The sequence below is a fragment of the Gossypium raimondii genome, chromosome 8 (assembly GCF_025698545.1).
Source record: "Gossypium raimondii isolate GPD5lz chromosome 8, ASM2569854v1, whole genome shotgun sequence".
Classification (NCBI taxonomy): domain Eukaryota; kingdom Viridiplantae; phylum Streptophyta; class Magnoliopsida; order Malvales; family Malvaceae; genus Gossypium; species Gossypium raimondii.
Window position 1 is genome coordinate 17104592 of NC_068572.1, and position 20535 is coordinate 17125126.

A 20535-nucleotide genomic window follows, 5' to 3' on the forward strand; every position below is an offset into this window, starting at 1 on the left:
TCATAAATGTTTTTATTTTAATTGGTCATAAATATGAATGCTTGATGAAATGAAATGTCTGAAAATTAATTTGTAAACTCCGGTAATGCACTATACCCCTATTCCGGAGAAGGATACGGGTTAGGGGTGTTACACGTGTGACTCAGCCATGTGTGACACAAGGTCATACAACACGGTCATGTTTCCCCTGTAGGTTTTAAGGTTGCAAGTCAGGCTATTACACGGCCTGGCACATGGATGTGTGTGGCCATTTCGAAAGTTACACGGCTTGGCCGTATGACCCAACTTCGAAAGTTACACGGACACGGGCCGGGACACGGCCGTGTGTCCCTATTTCAAAAGTTACATGGCCTGAGACACGGGTGTTCCTAAATGTTCCAAATGTTTCCAATTTAGTTCCGAATTGTTTCTAAAGTATTTTTAAGGCCTCGAAGGCTCGATTAAGGGATGATATGCATGTAAAGGAATGATTTATGCTATGTTTATGTTAATGTATGAGATGTATGTTTTAAAATTACTTTTTTACAGTAATGCTCTAATGTATGAGATGTATGTTTTAAAATTATGTTTTTACAATAATGCTCTATAACCCTATGCTTGCGACAAATATGGGTTAGGGGTGTTACAGTAATTACATACTCATTTTTCCTTATTATTAATATAATGCACTGTCATTGTTATTCCAGTTTCTTTTTATGTGTATATAAATAAACTGATTAATAATAAAGTCCTAAGAATAATATGATTATTCTTAAAAGGTTCTTAGACAAGTATTATTGTGGGCTTGGACAATAATAATGCATTGCGACTAATGTGTAGTTGATTGATGACAAAGTGTTTTCATTGACATAGGGATGCCAAAATCAATACATGAGTATGTGTTAGAGAACAACATACTTGACTGATCCGCCATGAGTATGTTTCTTGGATTATTATGTAATAGTCACAAACATTACTCATAGTGATAACTATTTATATGATCCTCATACTTGAGATCATCATTGTCTCAACATCGTGAGTTGTATATTTTTATACAATCAAACTTCTACTGTAACAGGTTGTACTATAAAGACTGATGTTGGATATACCACAATCTATGTAATAGGATATGATTGATTAAGATAGGATTTATCCCTCCTACATAATGGGAGTAATATATTGGGCCACTTGATGAAGTAAGACTAGAAATGCATGACCACACTCAAATAAGTTGATATGAGATATCACACTTATTTGTTTAACGTAGTCTACTCAAAATATAAAGAAATATGATATTGGACTTTACAAGTGTGACTATACCATGACTTGTGTCCAATCTAGATATAAAGGATAAAAGGATATGATACATGAAAAGTTTATCATAGAAAGGTTATATCAAATCACGACTTCTTGTAACTTGGGTAGCAATGATGCATTACTAGACAACAATCATAGCTTGTAACATTAGAAATGTTCTAGTATTACTACCAATGTTGCAAGAACCTATAGGTCACACCCTATGGTTAAAGCGAACAGACTTCACGCCAATAAAATGGGTGTATACCCTCCTATATATGATTATGGCGGATTCTTATCCTTGGCGGATAAATATCGCTTGGTGGACAGTATTGCTTGGCAAACAAAATAACCCGGTGGATAGAATTACTGGGCAAATAGAATTTTTTGGTGGATACGATTCGCAACATCTTTCTAGAGTTAATATTTATGAAAGTTAGTATTCTTTTGAAAAGAATATAGTTTCAATATCTTCCATGATTTTCTCTGAAAAGTAAAAGAGGAATTGTTATGTTTTTAATATACATTATATTAATAAAAGGAATACAACCTCGGATTATGGAGGAGTGAGTAAGAAAAATCAAACTATGTCTAGCAGCCAAAATTTTTGAGTACTCTCTAAAAAGTTCAAAAGAGTTTTTTTTCTGTTTGTGCTTAACCGGGTGGACTACATAAAGGCCGAAATACTTTGTTGCGGTTAGGATTGATATCGAGCAAAGGATTTCAACCAACAACATTATTCACCGTTTTCAATTTGAAAAGGTATATCTTCAACCCTATTTCAACCCAATTCGTTCCTCGTACATGAATCTATGGTTGACAATCGTCGGAATAATTTTTTTTGCTGTGCCACAAAGCATACCAACGGTCCAACAGAGTTTTTGTGAGAGTTTTCGTGATAACTATGGAGAGAATGTTGTAACCCTGTTGAGAGAAGTCTATGAGAATTAAGGCTTTGTATTCGGGATTTTGGGTAATGTATATTTAAGTTTATTTGCTTCATATTGTACTCTCACTTATTTAATCATTTAGTGAAAAGTTGAAACCTCCTTTGCTCGTGGTTTTTATCCTCTTCGGAAGAGTTTTCCATGTAAAATTTGTGTTTCATCTTCTCTATTTTTTCTATTTCGTTGTTTATACGGGTCCATCCCCAACAAAAATATAGAAAATGCTAAGTATATAAAACCTACTTATCATTTAGTAGAGAACAAATTCAATTGGTAATATTTAATTACATCCATTACTTATTTTTAACAAAGAGAAGGAAAATTTTTTGCTTAGTTTTTACAAGAGTTTTACTCATCTTTCTAATTTCAAGTTTAAATTGTACTAACTATTCTTTATTTTATATAATACATATGCAATAAATAAGTTTTTTGCTAATACTATTACACTAGTAATACATTATTTAATTTTAAATAATTTACCAAACAAATTTTATAACTTAAATTTAGCATTTAAATTTTTCATACTTATTTTTAACATTTAATTTTTTTATTTTTCAAACCTAACCTAAACAATATAATTTCAAAAATTGAATAAAAATATTTTTTAACAAAAAAACCTCGAAAAATTGTGTAGCTAAATTACCCAAATAGAAACACTCTCGGTAAATTAAAAATGCCATTTTAAAAAGTTAATTAGGGATTTAGGTCATTTTTTCTTCATCAAATTTAGGGAATAAGTCGATTTTGAAGAGAGAAAGAGAAAATAAGTCATGCATGATATTTTACATAATATATATAAATAAAAGAGTTATTAATTAAAAATATTTTTAACATAATGATATATATAAAATATATATTTTTATTATATAATTACAAATTTATTATTTTATTTATATAAACAAAAGAGTTATTAATTAAAAGATGAATTAAAAACTTGAAAACAATATATTTATTAATTAAAAATTTTAAAAATAAAATAAAAAACATAAAATAAGAAATGCAAAACTACTAACATTTAATTATTTAACCAAAAGAACTGATATATCAAGTTATTAAAGAAAACACATTTTGTAGAACTCGTTTTCTGTTTCTCTCTGACCTATTTTCATAAATTTGAAAAAAAAAAGTCTAAATCCTTATTAACTTTTAAAAATGGCCTTCTTTTTTCCTAATTTACCCCTCCAAATTAGATGGGATGAGAGTAGAGGTGATCAAATTTCGGTTAAAACCAAATTAATCGATCGAACCGATCTAAATCAATTAATCGATCTGTTAATTTGGTCGGAGGTTGGTTAATACTTTTTTGAAAGTTCAGTTATCAGTTAATTCAGTTTAAAATAGGGTAATTATCTGAATTAACTGAGCTTAATAATTAATAATACAAATTATATGTAGTTTTAATTCGATTAATTCTGTCAAACGAAATTTATCAAATTTTTTTTATATATTTTATACTTCTTTTAGCAAAAAAATATAAATTTCATTAATTCAATTAACTAATTTAATTAACTGAAATATTTCGATTTGATTAATTTTTTAGAAAATTTTAATTCACTTAACAGTTTAAAATTAAAAAATTTAATTAATTCAATAATACTAATTTAAGCTGATTAACCGTTCCATTTTATAACTCACCGTAAGTTAACACTACAACTAGACCTGTCCATGGGCTGGGCCGGGCCCGGAAAAAATTTTCGGCCCGTCTCCTAGGCTTGGGCCCAGCCCGGCCCGAAATATGGGCCTAAAATTTTGCCCAGGCCCGGCCCAGGAAAAATATCATAAGCCCGAGCTCGGCCCGGCCCATTTTTTTAATAAACATTAAAAAATTATTTTAAAAATAAAAAATAAAAATATTTTAAAAGTATTTTAAAATTAAAAAATAAAAATAAAAAATATATATTTATTATTTGGGCCGGGCTGGGCCGGGCTCAGGCTCGGGTCAAAAAAGTGGTGCCTGAGGCCCGGCCCGTTTAAACGGGCCTCATTTTTTTGCCCTAACCCATATTTCGAACCTATATTTTTACCCGAACCCTCCCATATTTTGAACGGGCCGTCGGGCCATGGACAGGTCTAACTACAACTCACGTTACAAAGCAAAAGGTGTTTTTTTCTCTTTTTTTTTTTTTTTTTTATGGCCAATTGAAAGCGCATCTAAGGTCTAAACTGTTAACATTACACAAATCTTGGGTTGCTAACACTGTTTCACTCAGCTGTCCCATTCTTCCGCCCCGTTTCTCTTTTTCTCTCTCACCAACCATAGCCTAATCTCACTCCCTCAGCACTTGCTTTTTCCTTCTTCCTTTCTTTAAAAATGCCAATCAACAGAGACCCTTCTAGTCCCCCGCCTATGATCGGCAAGATCGGTCCCTACACTGTCTTCGTTACCCCACCTTCTACCCCTACCCCCACTGAACCTCCTGTTTTTCAGTCTCCTCAGAAGGCGGTCGCGCCTCCTGCTCCTGCTCCTCCTCCGGTCCGACCGCCGCCTCAACAGTTTGATAAGTCTTTTGTTGCGTCCGATTCTGATGGCTCCATTCTGGGTTTTTTCAGGAATGCTGCATTTAAAGTCCAAAATGGTATATGTTGTTCCGCTCTACCTTTTATATTCCCTTTTTTTTAGGAAAAAAAATGAAAAGAGAGCTTTGGGGTTACTCAAAACGCTGGCGTCTTTTTTTCTTTTTCTTTTTTGAAGTCCAAAAATGGGAGAGTTCTACTCTATCTAAGCTTTACATTAGCATGGCGGATTAGCTACGTTCAATTATTTTTATACTTCATTTTGTTGACAATAAATAGAAAAAGCATTAGTATCAGTATCTACTCTTGTTAATATTTTGCAGCTCATTCAAGCTTGGATGACCATTTAGCTCGCTGGTTTGGCTTAAATCAGTCCAAGTATCAGTGGGCACTGGACGATTATTACGAGAGCAAGGGATTTGTAAGTGTAAATAAGTTCTTTTAAATGGTGCATTTTTAAGGGAAAGTTAAATTTCAGATCATTACTTTTAGCTCCATTAGTTTGGTGTTACGGCTAGATTTGATGAAATCAAAGTATTGCTGAAGGTACTCGTTAAGTAGCTTGTAAGCAATTGTGGACCGTAAAAGATGGACACATTTGTGCTTCAATTCTTGTTGTGTCTCTAAATGTAGTCTAAAGTTGTTTACTTGATCTTAGCTAAGGAAGCTTGGTGTCCTGTTATCATTCCATTCCTGGTTTTTAATCATATATATGAGATCAAGATTGCGTAAGGTTTTTAGCATTTTGGAAATGATTAAAAATTTGCATCTTTAGATGTTTCCTGGGAACTTTTTCTATATGGAGTAGATATGTGGTAAATGGGTACGTTGTTGTAGATGGACAGGAGACGGGTTGTACTGGCCTCTAAAACATACTTTATACATCTAAAACTTCCAAGCATTTTTGTATACCTAACTTTTGGGGTCATAGATCTGGTTCTATCATTCTTTCAACTAAAGAATAACATTTAATACTTGATTTCTCAGCTTTATGGTTGTACTCGTTAGTGATTAGTTTTTGGACTAGAATACTTGGTAAAATGAAAGTTTTGGACTCGAAATGCTCTGCAAAACCATTATAGAAAATAAAATCTAGCTAACCTATCTTTAACCGCTCTATTTTTCCACAAGTACCTGTGTCTGACTCTTGTGTTCAACACATATTCTGTTATGGGTATGAGGGGATGATCCTCCAAACATATGAAAAAACTAAGAAAAATTGAGCACACGAGTTGAAACACCTACCCTTATTTGACATTCACTCTTGAGTCTGGGCAATACAGTACACAAGAACGAGGAGCTTGTTTTCATTATCTGTCTGGCTCTGTAAATGTGATGGAATTTCATCTAATTAATTGTAGCTTGATGATCTTTGATGATTTTTGCTCCACAGCAAGATAGTTCTGGTTTCAAAACATGTTCTAAGCGAAGAACTTTCTCAATATGAAGGTTACTTACACATTTAGCCCAACCAATTGATGTTTACAAACTTTCTTGAAGTACCTTCTCCAACATCCATGTTTGATGCTACCTGAACATTGATAGGAGGATAATGACCTTTCAAATTAATGGAAAAGCTAAGAAATACTGAACATACCCGTCTTTGACAGATACTCATATCTAACAGTCACACTTGAGTCTGAGTAACATAGATATGGTATGTGAGAATGACAGATTGCAATTCTATTATGGTTTTTTGTTGTACCTTGGAAAATATTGTATTTTGGTAGCTGCGCTTTATTCCTGATTCCCATAAGAATAAAGCATAGTTTCATTTTCATTTTGAATCTTATTGAAGCGAACAACTAAACAAATTATTTATGTTTGAAAGATGTCTTAAAAATTGCGTTCTCAGTTTTTATTAAATCATAGTTTGGCAAGGGAGCATTTATACCTTTTGATGCTGCTTTAGTTAAGTGATATTTAATCCTAATTTTTTTAATCTTTGAGCTTTTGATTGGAATCGCCTGGTAAAGATGGAAGAAATTAGAGAATACAGATAGAGAAGAAGCATATGCTTCAAACACTATGTATAAATCTCCAGACTTGTCTTGCTTTATTCACTACTTTCTTTTCCTCACATTCTTCTGATTAATGTACAAAAGCTTGAATCTGGTCTGTGGTTTACGTATTTCATCTTGTTTTTGCGAAGTTCTACTCGGGTTACTCAACAGTGTTACATGGTCAACTTAATGTCTATTGGTGATTAAGCCTGGTGAAGCGCATTGCTTTTGTTTATGTTAAAGACCCACACCGTGGAAGTAACAATTCTCTGATGTTGCAAAAGTCTGATTTGTTTTCTCTGTGTTTACTTTCATTTTCATCATGACTGATCCACCTACGATATTGACCAACATTTCATACTATTTTTATGGCAGGAAAAGGAAGGTGTAAAAGTGAAAGAAATATCAAGCAAAATGCAAAGTGTGTAGCATGCTTTTTGTGCTGGTAATGAGATATTTGAAGTCCCTCTTTTATCTTCCTCTGTTTCTGTTTCCCCCTTCTAATGTTATTATTATGTATCTAATGAGAATGTTTTAATCACGGTGCATATTGTTATTCTGCTGAACTTGCACCGAGAATGGTTGTTGTGTATCCTTTTTGTATTATATCTATATATACTTTACGTATGGAATGGCCAAAAGACATTTGGATTCCTGAAGCGATCTTTGTTGGCATCTTTGGACTGTTGATCAGAGAAGCTAACTGAGCTTGTTTGTGTACTAGGATAGGGGTCATGTTGTGTCCTCACAATGTCAATTTCTAGCGTTGAGATCATTATCAACTGTCGAGGACATGCTCTTATGTATTGTATTCTTATTTTATTAAAAGCAGTAATTTTTAGCATTAGTTTATCTAATTCATGCATTTGTCCCTCTCATTTATGCATGTGCATACACTGGTAAATGAGACGTAAACCGGTACTGTGTACCGTTGGGGGGGTTCAAGATCCAACATTTGTTTGCAAATTGGGGCAACAATGGTGCTTGCTCCGTTACTTGGTTTGCTAGGTTTGGAAATTTTCTTTTTAATGCTGCTTATTGTGTATGACAGGACAGCTTCCTTTTAGATTATGGGTGAAAATAATTATATAAAAATATATTTATAAAATTTTTATATTAAAATGAAGTGAGGGTTTGGCTGGAATGGGTAAGTGAAAAGTTTAAAATTTGTGTTTTAAGTTCATATCTTACTACAATATTATTTTATTAGAAAACATGAAAAAGATGAAATAATGTTCATATTAATATTTTTTATTTTGTATATAAAATATATTTAATGCTTTTATTAATTGTGTTGGTGTTCGGTTGATTTATAATATCAATTTAATTCATAATATCAATTAAGGCCCGAAGAAGTTGGCAAAATATCATTCTCATTATGCTTCATCAGTTCCTGTTAAATTGTCAAGCCTGAATCGAAAAACTGGAGTCGGCTTTTAGTTAGAAGCTATCGATGGCATTTATTTTGATTTTGAGTGCTTTTTCGGCTTTTAGCTACCAACTAAAGTGCATGGATTCAGAGGGCAATTAAGAGCGAGTGGGTTGGATGTTATTTTTTATTCTTTTTATAAAATCTAATAATGTTAAATTTTACATATGTTGGAAATTCCTGCAATTTTTAAGCAATAATTAATTTTTTGTTATTTTTGTTTTATGCATTAATTTATATCATATTTTGTATATTATTCGTGATTTAATTTAGAAATTGTTTATTGTGTATTTTGTCTCACTTTTAATTTATAATATATTTTACGTAATTTATCAAATTGATTTGATTTTTTAATTCATTGTTGGTTTTTAATCAAAGTATTATAAATTAATATATATTTTTGAGCGTTAATAATTAGTGTTTATAATTTAGGTTAAAATATGCTTCGAGTTTTATACTTTTCATACATTTGAAATTTAATCCTTTTACTTTTATTTCAAAAATAATCCCTTTACTTTTGTATTCCAAAATTTAAGTCCATCGTTAGAAGTATTCAAAACCTTTTCTTTAATTTGTTGGTATAGCATTTTTTTTAAAATCAGTTGATTGTTATGTAACAAAAAAAAATATTATTGTAATTAATTTTAAGTTAATGAATAATTTAACTGTATTAATAATTGAACTTACATTTTAAACCCAAAAGTAGAACTAAATTCCTTGAAATTTAAGCGGGAAATTAAATTTCAAATGCATGAAGAGTACATGGACTTATAGCATATTTTAATCTATAATATATGTCTTATTCATGTTAATTTTATATCATATTTATTTTATTTATTTTTCATGTTAATTTTGTATCATGTCTTAATTCATCTCATATTGTGTATAGTTTATCATAATAATTTGATTTGAACTCTAAATTCATTTATTTAATATACTTAAACTATTCAAAGATTTTCATTGACTCTTAGCCTTAGGTTTTCATTTATTTTTTTTACTTTTTATTGTTCCTTTACACATTCTAACACTATATTGTTTCTTGTGTTAGTAGGTTAAAGCACAGTGCACATTCCTTCATTTGTGCAATACAATTATTTGGTGTCGAGCATATTTTGGACTCCTAGTGCCACCAAGTTTGCATTTCTAGTTCAATTTTAACAAATTTTGATTGGTTGATATAAATACTTTTAAAAGACTCACAAGATTAATTCATACCTCATTGAGAAATTGATTTTATTTTTGAGTGTATAATGATGAGGTTTGTGTAATTTTTTTTTCTTGAGTGTTGTTTTCTTTTCAGGCTCTCATAGTGACTCATGATACTCAGAGTAGCAAAGGGAGTGAAATAGTAGTGAAAAGCTACTAGATACCATGGAAAACCTTGTTGGTTTTATAACGAATGATAAATTCGATACTATGATCAAAAAGTTGCAAAGGGATCAAAATGATTGAGATGCTCGAGATCAGCAACGTGACACTATTCTAAACACAATTAATAAAAATTTGGATCATTTAAATACTTAAATTGAGCGTTAGAATCATCAGTGGGGATCTGAGGTTGATCAACCTCGTCTTCATGCAAATAATGTTAGACGTGCACCTCACATGAATGATGAGACTTTGGTCATAATGACTATGGACAACCTTCTTTGGCTAAACCAAAATTCTTTATTCCACAATTTTGTGGAAAGAATGATCCAAAGGCTTATTGTGACGGAAAAGTTGGGTATAAATTAGTATGCCAATTCAAGAAGAAATGACCAAACGAAAGGAGTGCGATTGATCTCTCATGTTGTGAAATGTTGTTTGTGTAGTTTAAAAGATCATGAGGGTTTCCAATTACCAATTCAATATCTAGCTAGAGAAGAAAGTAAGTATGACTTTGTGTCTTTTGTTTTTAACGTTGACAATGTGAATCATTCATTGTTTAATTACCCTTCAGTTTGTATACTATGAATTGTTGGAACATTAATTGATGCAATCTAAGGGGCTTGAAGGGATTCCTTCAATGTTGTGTGGATGTTGGTTTTGTGGACTAGAGAGAAGTTGGTGGATGGTTATTGTTACAAAAACTTGGTTCCTTTGGCTCGCTAGAAATGAGGCAGTGTACTGAAACAAATTGTTTTCTATGGATGAATTATTTTCCCTTATTAAACTTGGATCCTTTTTTTAGATTAAGGCGACAAAAGAAGAGTTGTTCATTATGAAAGCTCAATGGAGAGATAATCCTACATCCTGAGTTCCTTATGGTAATGATTAAAAATGCAGATCTTCTGTCAAGTGGCTACCTCTTCTAAAGGGATGTAGGAAGCTAAATATTTATGGCTCAGTAAGGGGGAAAGCCAATGTAGTAGGCTATGGGGGTGTTTTAAGAAACACTAATGGATCCATCGTGACTTTATTTTTTGGTTTTCTACCTATTATGGACTCAAAGGAAGCTAAATTTTGGGTTATCGAAAATGAACTTGAGCTATTTGAGAAATGGAGTGAATGAGAATGGTGAAACTTGTGATTGAATCTGATTCTGTGGTGTTTGTATCATTGTGTATATGATCAAAGATCTGATTTCACAAAATTTTAGAGGTTTTTAAAACCATTAGTTTTCTCCTATACCATATTAGTGATGTTGTTTTTGCTAATATGCGTAGAGAAGCTATTGGTATTGCAGATTGTTAGAACAAAATGGCAGCAACCATGAGCAAAACATAAACAACAAGCGAAAGCAAGAGAAAAAAAACAATGAGCAAAAATTGTAACTGAAAGAAGAAGACATGATTTCATTTACAATTTGAAAATATATTGAAGTTACAAACAAATTGGACAGTTACCTAAACTTGTAACTGCTCCACTGATATGGCAAGTTGCTAACTTAAGTAATACAAAAGGAAAGCCGAACAAGTTAGCTATTACATCCATCAGTTTCAAATCTAAAATTTACTAACTTTAGATATCAAGTTACATACCAACTTGATCACATTACAAAAGAACAAAATCAAACAAAATAAACAAACTGCTTCTTGTTCAATCTTCATACTGGTATGTGGGCGGTGCTGCTGCTCTCATTGCTGGTTATTTGTTGCATTGCAGGCCAATGCTCAACACTCCTCTTTGGACTGTAGGCAACAAACACCAATTGAGTTTCTCAAGTTTATGAACCTTATTGTGCTAAGAGGCTTTGTTAAAATGTCAACTAACTGAACTTGTGAGCTGCAGTGAATCAGACTAATTTCATTTGATTGCTCAGCCTCTCTAATAAATTAAAATGTCAACTAACTCCTTTTGGGCTGACTATTGCTTTATCTAGCCCATTAGCCTCAATGTCAATTGCTTCTTCAAACACATCTACGTGTTATCCCGACTCTGGTGCTACAAATCATGTCTTTCATGAGGCTTTCATATTGCATGATTCAAGAGAGTATTAAGGTAAAACGCATCTACTTATGGGTGATGGTACATGTGCTTCTATTACTCGATTAAGCCGTAGTGCTATATCTACTTTTGGGAAACTTTTACATTTAAAAAATGTGTGACATGTACATACTATTTGCAAAAATTTGCTATCAGTTTCTCAATTTTCTTGGGATAATAATAATGTGTTTTTTGAGTTTCATCATTTTCATTGTCTTGTAAAGGATATTCAGACAAAGGAAATTCTACTTCGAGGCCGTACACATAAAGGCCTATATTGGTTTTCTCTAGTGTCTTCCTCTGGTCATTTGGGTTCCATTCGTATTTCTGATTTCTCCTTACACAACACCGAGTTAGGCACTAATTCTTGTTTGTCTAATAAATGTAATTCGTTTGAATTATGGCATCGCTGACTTGGGCATCCGATTTTTATTGTTCAAAATTTGGTTTTAAATTCTTGTAATATTTCTATTGATACTAATAAAATGCAGCATGTAAGTTCTGCGTGTCAACAAGGGAAGTCATATAATCTTTCGTTTTCAACTTCTACCTCAGTTTATCACCATTTGTTTGATCTTGTTATTTCTGATCTATGGGGACCAACTTCTGTTGACTCCGGGTCCAGTTGGTATTATGTTTCATTTGTGGATGCTCATAATTGTTTTACTTGGTTGTATCTCATTCAAAATAAATTTTAAGCTATTGATTGTTTTATGAAATTTTAGAAATTGGTCAAAGTACAGTTTGATAGAGACATTAAACAGTTTTAGAGTGACTGGGTGGTGAGTTTCATTTGTTTACTTCTTTTTTGACTCAGCATGGCATCATTCATCGAGTTACATGTCCAAACACATTCGAGCAAAATGGGATTGCTGAAACAAAGCACCGTCATATGGTGGAAGTTGGGCTTATATTACTTGCTCAAGCACATTTACACATGAAGTACTGGGGGTATGCCTTTTCGTGTGCTGTTCATTTGATAAATTGGTTACCCACTCCGGTTCCTAAAAATAGGTCTCTGTTTTTTGTTCTTCATGGCACTCCTTTAGGTTATGATCATCTTCAGGTTTTTGGGTTTTGTTGTTATCTATATCTCTGCCCATTCAATCAGTATAAGTTAGAGTTTTGGTCACAACCTTGCACCTTTCTTGGATATAATTCCCACCACAAAGGTTACCAATGTCTTGCTCTGGATGGTCGGGTGTTTATTTCTCATCATATGGTGTTCGATGAGGATCGATTCTTGTTTACACCTTCCTCTAGTACTTCGTCTGTGCCTCCTGAATTGAATCGTGTTACCACCTTTCTTCCAATTCTTAGTTCTCGTCCACTGCACAAAATACCCTTTGTCCCAGTTGTTACTTTTTTAGTCCTTTTGGAGGCTCCTTCATCCGAGCCTACTCATGTTTCGGCATCTCTTGTAACAACCCGTCTTTTAGTGGTGTCGGAAAGAGTTATAAGCGACGAGTAAGTTCATAAATATTATATTTAATATTTATGAGTTAATTGTGACTTTGAAAAGGTTTTTAATATAGTGATTTTTGTTTTATAAGCGATTTATTAAGTTCAAGTGGTAAGACACTAAGGTCAAGTGGTTTTAGAAAATGAGGTATCGGGACCTCGATCTTATAAACCATGCCAAAATATTTTTATAAATATTTACGGAGTGTTATTAAGGTGTTATTAAATTTTCGTTGAAAAATTTTAACGTTTCAATGGTTAATTAATTAAAAAGGACTAAATTGTAAAAGATGTAAAATATACTCGCTATTTGATTTGAGTGATTAAATGGTTAATTGAATAAAGAAAAAGGGACTTAAATGGTAATTAGACCATTCAAGAGGTTAGTGGACAAATATGGACATGACTTTGGTGTTTTATTTATTTATTAACCAAGGGTAAAATGGTAATTTGAAAATTAATTAAATTAAAATTAAAACATAAGTAAAATATGAATGGTTGTCATCTTCTTCCCCATTTTACAACTGAATTCTTCCATGGATGTAAGCTAGGTTTTGGTCAATTTCAAATTTTTGCATGGTGAGTAATTCTTACCCGTTTTTAATAATTTTTATGTTTTTGAGATTGTTACAACTAGGCCCAGCTAGCCCATACCTTCAATTCTGAAACTGTTAAAGGTTTTGAATGTTTCCATTGATGAATCTTGTGATTTTTTATGTTAGATGATGAATTTGGAATGTTGATTGATATTTAAAAGTATTTTGTTAAGTGATTTTGATGAATTTTTCGATTAGGGACTAATTTGTTAAATTAATAAAAGTACAAGAATTTATTGTAAAATTGTCACATAAATGGGATGTTTTGATTATCATGAAAATTTGGCTAGCTTGGATTTGTATTAAAATGGTTAATTTGCATGTTTTGGGCTCGGGACTAAATTGAATAAAAGTAAAACTTTAGGGTAATTTTGTAAAATTTCAAAATGACCAAATTACATGAAATGAATTATATTATTGTCTAAATTAATATATTGAATGAAATTATTAATTTAGATCAAGATCGGATGGAAAATCGAGGAAAATGGAAAATTACCAAAATGCCCTTAAACTTTGGTATTTCTACAATTTAGCCAAGTAAGTTTGTATGAACTATACTATGTATATTGTTGATTAATTGAATGTTATTATATGAATTTTATTGAAAATGAATCGATATATATATGTTATTATAAAATTTAGCTTATAATGAAACGAGGAAAATTCAACGACGCACAACGACTAGCGAGTCCCCTTTGAACCTTAGGAATATATAGGATACAAATGATATGTCATTAGGGGTTAGAGGTGCTCATGGGCGGTAGGGCGGTTCGGTAGGCTCATAAAAATTTTGGCTCAGCCTTGTACCAAATATGGGCTGAAATTTTACCAGGCTGGCCGAAAAAATCATAAGCCTGCCCACCAACCAGGTCCATTTTTAATAAATACCAAAAATTTATTTTAAAATTAAAAAGTATTTTAAAAATATTTTAAAATTAAAAGAAATTTAAAAGTATTTTTAAAATATTTTAAAATTAAAAAATTATTTTAAAAATATTTTAAAATTAAGAAAATTTAAAAATAAATATATTTATTATATCGGGCGGGCCGGGCCCAGCCAAAAAAGTGGTGCTCGAGGCAGGCCTGCTTTCTAAACAGCCTCTTTTTACCCAAGCCCATATTTCGGGCCTATATTTTTACCCAAACCCTCCCATATTTCAGAGCACCTCTATTAGGGGTTACTGTGTTTCGGGTGTTGGTTTGTACGTCCGACTGGTGGCTGAGTTTCCAGCATGTGTTGCGGTTACTTGACAGCTTTTGTGAGCAGCACCATGTAGCTACGTCCTGATTGACAGCTTGTGTGAGCAAACCCATATATGGCTCGAGAGAAGCACTGATATGAGATATGTGATAGTAGTGGCTTCGACCGCATGTTAGCACTTAGTGTGCGAGATTCCCGTGTATCCGATATTATTCTAGTGGTTCAACGAGTATGAAAAAGGGGAGGTTCAACAAATGCTTCAATAAGTGATACTATGAGAGCCTGAAAAGGTATGAGTTGATGGTGTTTGAAATATGCTTAGCCATATGTTTGAAAGTATGAATGATTATTAGTAGGGTGCAGAAAATTTAAGATAAGTAATAGATTTAAGTGATACATGTTAAGATTAAATGGTTATTCATGCTAATGTGCTTATGATTTGTATAATGTATACTAATATGTGTGGTGTGAAGGATTAGGTTTTGGCCAAGCTTTGGTTGGATCATGCCATGTTAATTTATAGGTTATGTATTGTAATGGTAAGTGTCCAAATGGAAACATGCTTGTGTTTATGAAATAGTGGTAAGGTTTAAATTATGTAATTTCTTACGAAATGGTTTATCATGTGATTAATTCTAAAAGAGCTATGTTTAAATGCACTAGCTTGTGGCTATGGCTGATGATATGCTTATGTCTTGTGTATTATGCATATGAAATGAGTGTGGAAAGGTAATGAAATAGTAAGTTCATACTTGAAATGGAAAGTGATGAAAAAGGGAATGATGAGTTGAATTGATGATGTTATTTAAGATAAGAAAGTAAATGTAATGGAAAATAATGAAATGCAAATGAAAGGAAGAAAATTGAAAGAGACTTAAAGTTTTATAAAATCCTACTGTGTTAGGGATGATAGGTATATGTGATGCTTTCATATTTGAAATGGATAGATATGATTAAAGTTTATACGAGTTTACTAAGCATTCATTGCTTACGTAGTTTTTTTTTCTTACTTTTTAGATTATCGAAAGCTCGATCGAGTTGGAAGCTCGTCGAAGACCTATCACACTATCCAGAGATTATATCAGTAGATTTTGATGTCTTGGTTAAGGTTGTAATGACATGTATAGGTTATTTTGGCTAATGTTGGCCTATATGTGTTTTGTTGAGATTAGTCACTTATTTGGCTTGTGTTTTGGTATTTTGGTATGTGCATAATTTGCCTTATAATGTTGATGTGTAGAATGATTTGTGGTTGAATGATGAAAGGTAAAATAGTAGTTGAATATGCATATGAGGTATGTTTTATAACTTGGTGTGATTTGGGACTATGCTATAGTAAGTGTATAAAACATGTTCAAACGTAGAGGAGTGTATAAAGATGAGTTTGTCGCTCCGTGGCGCCTTGGTCGTGGTTTGGTGTGGTTGGCTATTTCAATTCCTTTTTTCGCTACTTTGTAAGTTTCTTGCTTGGGTCATATGTTTTTCTTTGTTTGTAAAAATACGTCTCTTTTACTCTTCATTTTGACTTTCTGTTAATTTCATTTTTCTCTTTTTTAATACATCCTAGGTTTTTGACTCCTCTTTGGTTTTTCTCCAGTTTATTTTTTCTTAAAATGAAATCCTGATGGTACAGTGGCTCGTTGGAAAGGGAGATTGGTTGGAAAAGAATGCTCTCAAGTTCCTAGGTGTGATTTTAATGAAACATTCAGTCTAGTGGTCAAACCTGCTATAATTTGAACTATTCTTTCTATTGCTATAACTAAATATTGATTGATGCAACAGGTAGATGTTAACAATGTTTTTCTTAATGGTGATTTGATTGAGGAAGTGTACATGCAGCAGCCTCCCAGTTATGTCAGGACAGATGAAAACGGGCAACCTTGTGTATGTCAATTGAATAAAGCCTTGTATGGTCTGCGAGAAGCTCCAAGCCTCTAGTTTGATAAATTGAAGGCCTTTCTTGTTTTCATTGGTTTTGAGCTTTCCAAATCTAATGCCTCCTTATTTGTTCGCATTACCAATGTGTTTCATATATATGTGTTAGTTATGTGGACGACATCATTATTACCAATTACTCAAGTACAGAGATTGATGTTTTTGTTAACTAACTCCACATTGAGTTTTCCCTCAAGGATATGGGGTTTCTTCACTTTGTAAGTATATATGGTGGACTTCATCTTTGTCAATGTAAGTATATTCTTAATTTATTGGAACGATGTCATATGGGCAAAGCTAAAGGAGTACCTATACCCATGGTTAGTTCTTTTCTGTTGTCCAAACACGTGGGTACCCCTCTTTCCAATCCACATGAGCATAGTAGCATTGTTGGAGCGTTACAATACATGGCTTTTACTAGACCTGACATTGCCTATGCTGTTAATAACATATGTCAGTTTATGCACGCCCCCAATGATGTTCATTTTGTTTCCATCAAGCGCATTTTACGCTACCTATGTGATACTATTGATTATGGGTTACAGATTCAACCATCTAAAAGATTGTCACTAGTTGTGTAACACCTCTAACCTGTATCTGTCGCCGATAAAGGTTTAGGAAGCATTGCAATAAAATTGTTACATAAAAATATTCATTTCCAAACAACTCATTAGGCACATCATAATTCAATCATATACATACATTTCATCCCTTAAATGAGCCTTCGAGGCCTTAGAAACATTTTAGTAATGATTCGGGGCTAAACCGAAAACATTTGGAACTTTTAGGAAAAAGCTAGAAAAATTAAAACTATAGGGGTCACACGTCCGTGTCTCAGGCCATGTAACAATCGAAGTAGGGACACATGGCCGTGTCTCAGCCCGTGTCCATGCCTATGTAACTCTCTGAGTTGGGTCACACGGCCAAGCCACACGCCCATGTGCCAGGCCGTGTAACTTTTGAAAAGCAACCTTTAAAACCTACAGGGGACACACGACCGTGTCACCTGACTGTGCGTCACACACGACTGAGACACACACCCGTGTCTTAGGCCGTGTAGACAAGAAATTGGCCAAAATCAAGTCATTTCCTTCACCCACCTCAAACATACACCTAAGTATCATTTCTGCATATGACCAAAACATCAAAACATGTTCAAACATGCATAAAATGACCAATTTCAAATGACCAAATTTCCATTCAACCAATATGCCATATAGACACCTCAAATGCAAACATACAATTTACCTAAACATATACATGTACTTAACACATTTCATTCATCAACACCTAATTAATTTTGCATCTCAAAACTCATCATAAATTGACCTATACCATTTCAACATAAACTCACCATATTAGAACACATTTATACCATTTCAAATAGCTCATATCTACCTCAAAGCATAATTCAACTTGGCCTCATTAAAAACATACCAAATATGGTCATTCCAAACATGCATCACTTTAAACATATTAATATCAACCAACAAGGCATCAATATACCATAAGAACATCAACCATAATACTAATTATACATATCATAACAATTAGATCATTCATCACAAGTCCACCCATACATGCCATTATAACCTTGACTAAAACTTCAAAATCTACCTATATTATCGCTGGATAGTGTGATAGATCTCTGACTAGCTTCCGAACCGATTAAGCTTCTGATAACCTATAAAGTAAGAGAAAGACAACCACATAAGCAATGAATGCTTAGTAAGCTCGTATAAACTTTAAACATAACATTCCATTTACTTAGCATAAGCTTAATTACATTATCAATTCACGAATCAGTGTATCTATTCATAACAAAAGTAAATTCCTTCCTTACAAGTAAGTCATTTAACTCGACAATCCTTTTTATTTAATCATATTTCATCACATATCATTTCAATATCTATTCTCACCCGTTTCATTTGCATAACTCACAAGACATAAGCATAAACATCAACCATAACCACAAGCTAGTGCACTTAAACATAACTCTTTCACAATTAACTAATAATCATTCTGTAATTCATCATTTGACTCAAACTTTCCTATAAACATGTCATCCTGGAATCACTTACTTTCACTAAACAAGATTAAAGCTAAATGAATAAATTAATCATACATGTTATACATTTAAAAAGCACTTATAGGCTTAGTATTGAAAACGATTCGCCGTTGGCTTCCTGTACTATAATAATTCAACCCAAACTCATTCATATATGTATATGAACATATATTTTTAACTGAATAATCATTAATATAACGATACTCACATATGATCAAGTAATTTATTGAACATTTAACATTCAACATTTACTAATATCTTGACTATAAATTAGCCATTAACATTAAAATAATTTTGTAAATTTCATTCACATTTAGCCCGACCAACTAGTAACTTGACTTGGATACTCAGGTAACTACACCACACCAAAGGCATCATAGTTGCATAACAGGGGCACCATAGTGCGAATAGGGACACCGAAGTGTAAACATGGGCACCGAAGTGCAAATCCCGTACAAGCACACATTCTAACCCTATTGGCATGCCAATCATATCATAGTGATTACTACATTCAACCGGGCATTTCATGTAATACATTTCCTTTAAACATATTTATCATTAAAGGGCATTTCATTGTTTTCGTACACATGATATAATATAAATACATATATTCATACTATCAATGTATCATCACAAAGATTAACATCATCTATTAATGACTTTCATATTTCTCGATACACAATCTGTAACAATTCATAATCATTCTAAAATCGCATTTCTCATATTTCATAAATATTCAATAAATTTCTAATAAATCCTTTCTCACCTTAATAATATTTTTAGTTCCAACTCACATTTTAAACATCATATATAAGTTAACATTTTAAACATCATATATAAGTTATACATTCATAAATCAGCAATAAAATTATTTATATATATAGGTATGTACAATTCTATTCCTACGAACTTACCTTGCTAAATTACGAAATAACTAAGTAAAAGGGCAATTTGGTAATTTTCTCTTCTCCTCGCTTTTCCACTCATTCTTGATCTAAATTAAGAATTTCATTCAATTCATTAATTTAGATAGTAAAACAATTTATTTTATACAATTTAGTCATTTTAATTTTTACAAAATTGCCTCTAACAATTTACTTTTATTCAATTTAGTCCATGAGCCTAAAACATGCAAATTAACCAATTTTAATGAAAACCCATGCCAACAAAATATTCATGGCATCCAATACATCCCATTTGTGAAATAATTTCACACCAAGTCCTTGTATTTTTACTATTTCAACAATTTAATCCCTAATCGTTAAATTCATCAAAATCATTTAACAAAATATTTATAAATCACAACTAATACCCCCAATTTCATCATTTAACATCTAAAATCATAAAGATTCATTAATGGCAACATTCAAAATCTTTAACAGTTTCAAAAACGAAGTTACGGGCTAGTTGACCTAATTGCAACAATCTCAAAAACATAAAAAAAATTAAAAGAAACGGATGAAAAATGGCTTACCGTGCATGAATTGAAGCATGGCCCAACCTTAGTTCTTCTTGCCATGGTGTTTTAGTGTTTTGGAGAAGATGGTAAGCATAAAATGTTGTTCTTTCTTTTTGTTTTACTTAGTTTATGTTTTTATTACATTATTATTTTAATTAATAAAAAAATAACACATACTTATCATAATAACAAGCATTGTCCGACCATAATAATTCATCATGGTCTAATTGTCATATAAG

At 32.3% G+C, this 20535-nt stretch overlaps 1 protein-coding gene across 1 annotated transcript; it reads left to right on the top strand.

Annotated features, from left to right (window-relative positions):
* Positions 1-4392: 4392 nt before the first annotated feature.
* Positions 4393-7583, top strand: LOC105790938 (uncharacterized). The gene is made up of 3 exons (XM_012618745.2): positions 4393-4798; positions 5060-5157; positions 7115-7583. Exons 1-3 carry the CDS (start codon positions 4534-4536, stop codon positions 7166-7168), a joined length of 417 nt encoding a protein of 138 aa, XP_012474199.1. The 5' UTR covers positions 4393-4533; the 3' UTR covers positions 7169-7583.
* The last annotated feature ends 12952 nt before the right edge of the window (positions 7584-20535 follow it).

Bases quoted from the DNA above. Each gene is read 5' to 3' on its own strand.
- LOC105790938 (XM_012618745.2), top strand. From the start codon at position 4,534: ATGCCAATCAACAGAGACCCTTCTAGTCCCCCGCCTATGATCGGCAAG. The intron at 4,799-5,059 runs GTATATGTTGTT...AATATTTTGCAG, and splicing joins TGCATTTAAAGTCCAAAATG to CTCATTCAAGCTTGGATGAC. The intron at 5,158-7,114 runs GTAAGTGTAAAT...TTTTTATGGCAG, and splicing joins ATTACGAGAGCAAGGGATTT to GAAAAGGAAGGTGTAAAAGT.